Raw genomic sequence first — 8,795 nt, forward strand, 5'->3', positions numbered from 1 at the left:
CCATTGAAAGACCATGACATTTCTTTTGAAACAAAGTTGGATGACGGCAACAGCTTCTTGATTGGCCGTGTACTCCATGAACTTGTCTTTCTCCTCCGCCACTTCAAGTCGTTCCTTGAAATAGGAAAGAAAACGCGACACCATGGCGTTGTCGTTCGTGTAGACGACATTGAGTTTGGACGTGACATGTGTGAGCACCTTCCCGTAGCGAGTCATTGGATCATCCATGGTGGAAGATATGAGGAAGAAGAGAGGAGATAGAGGGGACGAACAGAATGGCAACAGTTACTGTAGCCCTCGCGGTACTTAACCATTTATCCTGTTTTTCACCACGCGAAACGACGCGGGATGCAAACGGTTTGGATCTTAAGTCCTGGTTTGAGACACCAACTAGGACTAAAGGGGCCCGCACCAGGTGGACGGTTGCCACCACCCCTTTAGTCCCGGTTCGTGGCTCAACCCAGGACTAAAGGCCCTCAACGAACCGGGACAAAAGTCGTTTGGCCTCTAGCCGCTCGAACCGGGACTAATGGTCACATTAGTCTCGGGCCAAAACCAAATCGGGACTAAAGGACGAATATAAAACCTGTTTTCTACTAGTGTTGGTCCATCCTGACCCAGTGGGCTAGGCCCGCTACTGTTTGCTTCTGTCTCATTCACAACCGTAGCATAACGATTCTTCCTACGTACATCCCATCGGGCATGATACTGAATTTGCCTTGTTTACATGGCAAATACTTTTGATTTCACGAAACTCCTTTCTTATAGTGCAGCTGTACCATAATAAGGATGTTCCGTACTTCTGTTCATCCATAATCCAATCTCACTTAGACACCATACTTCTGCGAGAACTGAAACAATCTTATGCTTCGTTGTACAAAAAATAAAATTTCAATGCTTCGTTGTACTAGTTCCGCGTATTGTGTAAGTTTTGAGCATGATACTGAATTTCCCTCCTCTTCTCAACTGCTCTTGGTTTCTTTCTCTGACTAAAAAGCATATCTGAAAAATCAATGATCAGCTCCGGTGCAAGCTGGGATGAATGCATGATTTTTATGACCAAACTGCGTTAGTAATCAACAGACAGATACCTCCATCGTGCCCAGAGCACTAGAGCCTGTGTGACTCGTCATCGGAGATCGGACACGAAACCCTCGCCAGCTCATGCTGCGCCAATGGTACGTCGCATATTTCTTCTTCCGCTTCCTTTTCTTTGAACCTTCGGCGTCCCTGCTGGCTTCCTTTTCGGATGAATTATACAATAGAAAGGAAAAGAAAAACATGAGCAAGAGATCACTGGCATGGTGGCTTCACATTTAAGGGTTGCGAGAGCAAACAGTAAATCTAATTACCTCCTCTTCACCCCCGCTTTCACTAGCTTTTGATTCGTCCCCACTAGAATCATCAGTACAAGATCCTCCGCCATCCTTAAACAAATCAAAATCTTCATCCTGGCATGAAGCAATAAATAACACAAGTATATGGAGGGTTTTTTTAAGGAAGTATATGGAGGGACTTAATAACAAGATTAAAATGTCAGCATCAAGCAACATGCCAATACGAGGCAATCTACCTCATCACTTTGCTCGTCCCCAAGATTCATTATTTTCAAGTGCTTTCCACTGCAAATTTCACATATAAATGAAGACACCCTTCAGTCTTACGTATATAGAAAGAAGGATGTTGAAGCCAACAGAAAGGCACATACTTGATGAATCTGGAAAGGTTAAAGTATTCACTCCTTTGAATATTTCTGAAGATATGCTCTTTGCCATTTTTTCGCTTGACAAGGAGGTCCAAATAACGGTATGATTTACTGGCGCCCTCACGACGATAACTTCCAAACCCAACAAGCTCAACCTACATCAAATAGTAGTAAATGATATATCATTTCAGCAATGCACGGAGGGATGGTATCAGTTTCTAGTATAAGGAAAAAGTAATACCTCTTCATAAAGAATGAGCATATGGGTCTCCGGCAGAAAGAAGAAACCCTTTTCAAGTGGATACAGCAGTCCATGTTCAGTTTTGAGAGATGTTTTAACTGCATATCCATCTTGGCAAGTTCTGTAAGAACCCAGCCTTGTCACTTTGGCACCAGATAGGCCACAAAGGACTTTGGTGAATACCTCATGTATTGGACCCTAAGAATGAATTGAACGCTTGTGTAAGTTAGTTGATTTATCACAATAGGATTTATGGGTCAAAAAGTTACACAAACTAGTTCAAAAAGGCAAGCGCCGGTTTATAACAGAACCTCGTACAGAGTGGCCAGGTTCAGGCTTGAGAGTAATAGAATTACTTGGTAATAAGCCTTCCCATAAATATCCACCAAATTTACCCATTCCTGTAATGGGCTAGTCCGTAGAGGCATACTACCTCCTTTCCGGTTTAAAAGGCCCATGCATATTACTAGATTGATAATCTCACCAAACTTCAAATGTAATATTTTCTAATGGTATAACTTTTGTGACAAACGATTTAAATTACAGTGCTAAAATTGTCAATTTAGGGATACGTGTAGGCCTTCTAAACCATATTTGGGAATAAATGAGTATAATCCATCTCAAAAACCATGTGGTGTTATTATTTTCAAATACAAAGTAAAAAAGTTTTTAAAACGGCGTTCTTTTGGAAACGAAGGAAATTGCCAGCTTGGCCTAACTTAAGCCTCTTGTTCAAATCCAATTCAAGTTTGATGAAAGGTTGAATGTGATTATTAACAAATCACAAAAGGGGGATTCAGTTTTCTAATAGAAAGAAGTCGCTGGTGGCTCAAAGAATCTCTTTCTATCTCGACCATACAGAACACTCCATGTGGAGTTTTCTGTACTAACAAACTTGTCTATGCACATTGCCATGTATTCCCTCCGTTCCATATGATAAACTTTCTAACTTGTTTCTGACTCGGATGTATATAGATGCATTTTAGTGTGTTTGTTCACTCATCTCAGTCCGTACTTAGTACATACTGAAATATCTAAAACATCTTATAATAATGAACGGAGGGAATGTATTTTATGATTTTAACATGATATTCAGTTCCATTTTGAGCACATCAACATAAGTAAAAAATATCGTTTCAAAGTAGCAAAATGTTCACCCTGTAAGATTCCTCCAACTTATCTTTGTATCTTTCGGCCAGAAGATCTCTGCTTAAATTCAGATCTGTTTCGACTATTACCTCCGTCATAAACTGTCAAAGAATAAGGGAAAGAGTCAAACAATTGCTATATTGTCCAGCAAAACAAACACTGTAACCAAGTTTCCAAACAAAACAAAACATAACATCTAAACATTAGGAGCAAATTTTGCGGCACATAACCTGAATGACAATGTGAGGGCAGAATGTTCTGCCTTTACGGATTGGCGGATCAAGAGTGAGAACCACAAAAGTATGAGGACTGTTTGGCTGCAAATCACAACCATGCAATCCAATTATTTACATATCTAACATCAACCAACACAACATGACAATAATTACAGCACACACATAACCTTTGGTAAAACAAAAAGGCGAATGATGCTGCTATATTGGATTTTAATATCATCAGCTTGTCCATGGAGTCGCAGAAATGAAAGATGAAGCTCAACAGTACGTCATCCTCTGCGTAGCCAAAGACTTGTTAATTTTGGAGGGAGGGGTATACAAAAAGAAGATAGTCAATTAAGAACTCATCTTGAGTTTCTAATAACATAAATGGTCCATATTTCCCACCTTGCTATGATAATAGCTATTCCTTCATAGGTGTCAACTGCGGCTTCAGAAGAATATTTCAATATTGTCTCCCACTACAAAAAAGGAAAATAAAAATTTAGAAGATGTCGCAGTAGTTAGAATAAAGTCGATGTGCTGCATGTTTCATGGCATTTCACCTGGGCTGAAGAGAGAATTTCATCTCCAAAAACTGATAACTAGTTGAGGAGTGCTTACTGTGTCTTTTGTTTTTCTTCTATTTCAAATCCACTTCTATGTAATTGGTTCCCTATAGGGAGCTGAACTGAACTGCCCTATCAGAGACTTAGAGTAGTTATAGTCTTACAGACCTTTAGAAGTATTGTTATTACTATCATATCATGCTTTCCTGCACTGTCAAATTAGTGTGGTCCAGTAAATATACCAGTCTCTAATGTCTGTTCAACTAGGTTTTTCTCTGAATTTGGTCCAGTGGTATTGTTATTACTCCAAGCAGAACGCAGGGGGAGGAGTACCATGCGCACAACATCCCCTCCTTCCATGGGCGATGGTGCAGCTTTGCTCGACCTGTTACCCTAAAGATTTCATCCTGACTATTCCTTGAATCTGATACCTTGAGTAGTTATAGTAGGAGTAAATCGCAGGAGAAAAGGGCAAGGGCGGATGAGGAGGAGGAGCTCACCGTGCCATCGTGGTCTCCGAGGATGGTGTCGTTGGCGAGATGGCCAACCGTCATCTCCGCCGCCGGGAAGACGATCTCGCCGCTCCTCCTCGATTTTGGTTTCACGATCAGAGAGCGCGGCCGCGGCGCAGCGGCATTCGGTGTCTCGTCCAGCGAAAAGCCTCTCTTTGAATGACTGGCGGGCCCAGCCTGCCAGGGACACGCGGGTCCGTCCGATCCCACGCGCGATACAGCGGGAGTGCGTGGGGCCCACGTGTCAGCCGAGCTCGCTCTCTCTCTCTCTCCATTCTCCTCGTTCCCCCTCCGCTTCTCCTCCTGTCCCGATCTCTCGCTCGCTCGCTCCTTCGAGGCTCGGCCATGGCGGACTACCACTTCGTGTACAAGGACGTGGAGGGGGCGACCACGCAGTGGGACGACATCCAGCGCAAGCTCGGCAACCTGCCCGAGAAGCCGGAGCCCTTCAAGCCGCCGCCCTTCGCCCCCAGGGTCGACGCCGACGAGCAGCCCAGGTCCAAGGAGTGGCTCGACGCGCGCGACCCCGACGAGCTCGAGGAGCTCGAGGACGACCTCGACGATGATCGCTTCCTCGAGCAGTACAGGTGCGCCCCCTCTCTGTTCCCCCCTCGGCCTCGATCTGGTCTCCCGCACGTCTGGTGATCCATGAGATGTGCTTTTTCGTGATTGATTTGATCCGAATTACACGGTTGGGTGGGGGTAGTTCATGCGATTTCCATAGAAATCTGGTCTGTTTCTGTTGTTTTTGATCTGGACTCGGAGCACCACCGTACAATTTCAATTGTTTTGATACCATACCACTTGTGAGAAGTGTCGTTCTGATCCATGGAGCCAAAAATCCATGTCCACCAATTGTCTGATGATTTGATGCTGTGGTGTGCTTACAGGAGGATGAGGCTTGCAGAGCTCAAGGAGGCAGCAAAAACGGCCAGATTCGGTACAATACAGCCCATCACAGGCTCTGATTTTGTGCGTGAGGTTTCCCAGGCTCCACCTGATGTCTGGGTTGTGGTCTTCCTCTACAAGGATGCGTAAGGCGAAATTCATCCTATTTACAGTATGATGCTCTTCTTGTGTCAAAAACTACACCAAGAAACAGCTAAAAAGGAATTATGGGCATGTAGAACTTTGTTCGTGACTAACTGTCGAACTATATATATTTGTCGTGTTGATTAAAAGTAGGGAAAATAGCTATGGCAGCTTGAAAAATGAGTATTATCTACTATGGTTCTTGGAATTTGTTATCTAGAGAAATAATTGTGTTGAAATAGTGTTCTGGCAAAATCTGACCTTGTATGCCAAACCAGATAAACAGGATGACTTAGCTTTAGCAAACCACACAACACCACGATATTTTTCCTCTTCTTTTCTACTTTTGATTTACTCAACACGCTCTCCGCTTTTCCTAAGTCCTTTGCTCGTATTTTGATTTATACTCATTTTGACTGGAAACTGTAGGATTTTAGGCCATTGTGCCCTGTGCTTCTATGAGACATTTGGAGTGCTTCTGTTTTACATACTGTTTAACTGCTTCCCAAAGGTGCTCATAATACAGAAATAACTCTAGGAAGAAATTCTATCTCGAGCTGTTCATTGTCTGAGACTTCTATGGATCTTATCGCAGGATACCAGAATGTGGGCTGCTTGAGACTTGCCTGGAGGAACTGGCGACAAAATATGCAGAAACCAAGTTTGTTAAAATTATCTCCACGGACTGTATTCCCAACTACCCAGATAGGAATGTTCCTACAATACTGGTGTATAACAACAGTGCTGTCAAAGGGACTTATGTTGGTCTGCAGAAGTTCGGTGGGAAGAAATGCACACCTGAATGTAAGTTGTACCACACAACCAGTTTCCATTATTTTAGTTCAAGTTTTCTTTTGTGAGGTTAGTTCAAGTTACTCTTCTTTATTTAGTTGGTTGGGCAAAAATATTGTCAGTACACACCAGTGAACTCTGTGTGTGTGTGTGACTATCTTGAAGTTGCAATTAGCCAGTTGCAGGATACAATTCACAATTTCTGTGGATATTACAATCTAGACGGCTTAACGTGACTATAATCTTTGACCTTAGGATGAGGTTTTTTCTTTCCGTACGAAGAGGAAAACATGTTCATTACGACAGGCATGTCTATGGTGGATATATGGTCCTGATGTATGTTTGCCTTGCATCATATAACAAACAGAAAAAGAAAACGAGGGCACAAATTTTAGATGAGTACCTAACACAGTGGCATGCCTATTTCAGTTATGCTGCTGTTAGCATTAAAATCGAATATGTCGTGTGAATAAGAAATGACAACAACGGATTTTTCTTGATCACTTTATACAAACTGATGTGAGCACACGGAATCTTGAAGTGTCACACACGGTCTTCCACTTTTCATGCTAAACTTTCATTCTGCTTATTTCAGCTGTTGCATTGGCGCTTTGCCACTCAGACCCGGTACTGAATGATGGACAAGGTGGTGGAGATTCATCCCGTAACAATGTCATGGAAGGCGTTCGCAGGAAGTTCATAGAAAAGGTTGTCTCCCAGCTTGAAACGCGAGAAGAAGAAGATGACAGCGACTAAAACTTACGCTTTCTGCTAGTTTTGTTTTGGTTAAGTGATATCATTTGGATCCACGGACAGCATTTGTCTTGGCTTTCCTGATCTTATTTGGTTGTCTGTGTGTGAAAAATCTTGAAGGCTGTTTTGACGAGGTTCTGTATAAACTTTGTTTCGGTAACTTGCCTGTGGTAATGTATCTTGGTGTTCTGGTTCTGAGAGATGATTATGGAATATGGAACTTGCGTTGACACAAACTACATACATTTATTCTGTGACTTTGTCTCCATTGCACATAATTCCTGAAGAGAAAAGAGACAACAGGAGCTTCTCTGGATAGTACGGTATAAAGGAGAGCCATTACATTACAGTAGCTCGGCTCCGTTCATGGAGGGGCCTGTGGCCGCATCCTGAGACGGACGAAGACGATGACCGCGCTGGCGAGGATCCACGGCGAGAAGACGGCGTTGACTGCACTCGACGACCGTAGCGACTCCGGCACCCCGTTGAAAGCCACCGCCGCCAGCACGGCCGGCACCAGCAGGCCGGCGGCGATCATCGACGCAGGCTTGGCCCACGACACCTGCACCTGCGCGACGAGGAAAATCCAGTTCCAATCCGTAAGTCCTTCTGCAATATCCACACACCGCGAGGTGCGAAACGCAAAACGGGAGAGATCGGCTCGTTTACCTTGGGCTCGCCGTCGAGGGCGATGGCGGCGCCGTCGCGGAAGAGCACGGCGGAGTGGCCGGTCGCCGGGTCGGGCCGGATCCGGAGGCCGCGGCGGGAGACCTCGGGCTTGAAGGCGAAGAGGGCGCGGAGCCCGTGCTCTGCCTGGATGCCGTGCACGTCGAGGCGGTCGCGGCGGGGGCCCGTCAGGCCCGACAGGAAGACCTTGGCCGGGCCGGCGCCCCGCCGGTACAGGCTCACCTCCACCGACGGGTCGCGGGGGCTCGCGGCTGGCTCGAGCAGCGGAGCGGTCAGCGACTCCTCCGCCACCTCGTCGTCGGCCATTGACGTCTGACTCGGATCCCGGTGCTGGTTTGGCTGTCGGTGCGCAGTGGACTGGTGATGCTACAGTGTCAAGGCTACACCGGTAGTACTTTTTTTTTTTTTTTAACAATACACCGGTAGTACTTGGTAGTTTTGCATGTGTCGTTTTCTTCTTTGCATGCTCATCCCAGTTCAGCTTCAAATGTACGATGTAAGCTATCGTCGGCATATTATTTGTTTGTCAGCATAGCACCGACTTATGCATTGTGTTTGGTTATTTACGTTGGTTGCGTTTAGAGCACCTAGCAGACACCATATAATGATCAAATTCATAAAAAATATTATGATTATAGTTTTGGTTAGACCGTAAAATTTGTTTGACCCGTAAACTTTTTAAGGGGCACGGTAAATACAACCGCGAAAACCTTATATGTCCAGTTTTGGAGGTAGTATACAATTCAACCCATAAACTGGTCAAACCTCGTCGGAGCAAACACGTCGTTGCGGAACTGGACGGAGTCTTCTATCTGGAATTCACCAGAATCCTTCACCGCGTGTCGGAAGAAGCCGCCGCACGCCGGAATTTGTCGCCGCTGGTCCAAATTGCGGCGAGCTCAACCTCCGCTACCGAGGCGAGGTTGTCCACGGGCAGGATGGAGCAGGCCATCGACGGTCTGAATCGGCGCGGGGCGGCACCGGAGAAGAGCGGGGCAGGGTGAGGGAGCTCGCGCGGCCACGGTGGGGAACGTACGCGCGGCGGCGGGAAGTGTCGAGCTCGAATCGAGGACGGGCAGTACCGAGCTCAATTGGGGGCGGGCGGTGCAGGGCTCCTCCACTGCATGCATGGCGAGGAAA

The 8,795-nt window shown here is 45.5% G+C and overlaps 3 protein-coding genes across 3 annotated transcripts; 1 reads left to right on the forward strand and 2 right to left on the reverse strand.

The window, feature by feature from the left end:
• Positions 1-722: 722 nt before the first annotated feature.
• LOC123442931 (FACT complex subunit SSRP1-A-like) lies at positions 723-4,526 on the reverse strand. The gene is made up of 11 exons (XM_045119119.1): positions 4,380-4,526; positions 3,719-3,792; positions 3,499-3,607; positions 3,326-3,412; positions 3,104-3,196; positions 1,947-2,144; positions 1,709-1,860; positions 1,574-1,622; positions 1,353-1,451; positions 1,092-1,241; positions 723-1,002 (listed from the first exon to the last, which is right to left on the reverse strand). The coding sequence occupies exons 5-11, from the start codon at positions 3,191-3,193 to the stop codon at positions 892-894; spliced, it is 849 nt and encodes a 282-aa protein (XP_044975054.1). The 5' UTR covers positions 3,194-3,196; positions 3,326-3,412; positions 3,499-3,607; positions 3,719-3,792; positions 4,380-4,526; the 3' UTR covers positions 723-891.
• Positions 4,527-4,646: 120 nt separating this feature from the next.
• On the forward strand, positions 4,647-7,163 carry LOC123442930 (phosducin-like protein 3). Its single transcript, XM_045119118.1, has 4 exons — positions 4,647-4,978; positions 5,282-5,425; positions 6,019-6,227; positions 6,811-7,163. The coding sequence occupies exons 1-4, from the start codon at positions 4,737-4,739 to the stop codon at positions 6,969-6,971; spliced, it is 756 nt and encodes a 251-aa protein (XP_044975053.1). The 5' UTR covers positions 4,647-4,736; the 3' UTR covers positions 6,972-7,163.
• Positions 7,164-7,194: 31 nt separating this feature from the next.
• On the reverse strand, positions 7,195-8,042 carry LOC123442933. Its single transcript, XM_045119120.1, has 2 exons — positions 7,638-8,042; positions 7,195-7,536 (listed from the first exon to the last, which is right to left on the reverse strand). Exons 1-2 carry the CDS (start codon positions 7,959-7,961, stop codon positions 7,333-7,335), a joined length of 528 nt encoding a protein of 175 aa, XP_044975055.1. The 5' UTR covers positions 7,962-8,042; the 3' UTR covers positions 7,195-7,332.
• Positions 8,043-8,795: the final 753 nt, after the last annotated feature.

This window comes from Hordeum vulgare, chromosome 3H, assembly GCF_904849725.1.
Source record: "Hordeum vulgare subsp. vulgare chromosome 3H, MorexV3_pseudomolecules_assembly, whole genome shotgun sequence".
NCBI lineage: Eukaryota > Viridiplantae > Streptophyta > Magnoliopsida > Poales > Poaceae > Hordeum > Hordeum vulgare.

What these genes read in the sequence shown, in the direction of transcription:
- LOC123442931 (XM_045119119.1), bottom strand. Translation starts at nt 3,193, where the DNA reads ATGACGGAGGTAATAGTCGAAACAGATCTGAATTTAAGCAGAGATCTT. An exon ending in AGTTGGAGGAATCTTACAGG is followed by an intron (nt 2,145 to 3,103) that starts GTGAACATTTTG and finishes ATTCATTCTTAG; the next exon opens with GGTCCAATACATGAGGTATT. An exon ending in AAAGCGGGGGTGAAGAGGAG is followed by an intron (nt 1,242 to 1,352) that starts GTAATTAGATTT and finishes TCATCCGAAAAG; the next exon opens with GAAGCCAGCAGGGACGCCGA.
- LOC123442930 (XM_045119118.1), top strand. Translation starts at nt 4,737, where the DNA reads ATGGCGGACTACCACTTCGTGTACAAGGACGTGGAGGGGGCGACCACG. An exon ending in CGCTTCCTCGAGCAGTACAG is followed by an intron (nt 4,979 to 5,281) that starts GTGCGCCCCCTC and finishes GTGTGCTTACAG; the next exon opens with GAGGATGAGGCTTGCAGAGC. An exon ending in GTCTTCCTCTACAAGGATGC is followed by an intron (nt 5,426 to 6,018) that starts GTAAGGCGAAAT and finishes ATCTTATCGCAG; the next exon opens with GATACCAGAATGTGGGCTGC.
- LOC123442933 (XM_045119120.1), bottom strand. Translation starts at nt 7,961, where the DNA reads ATGGCCGACGACGAGGTGGCGGAGGAGTCGCTGACCGCTCCGCTGCTC. An exon ending in CCCTCGACGGCGAGCCCAAG is followed by an intron (nt 7,537 to 7,637) that starts GTAAACGAGCCG and finishes CTCGTCGCGCAG; the next exon opens with GTGCAGGTGTCGTGGGCCAA.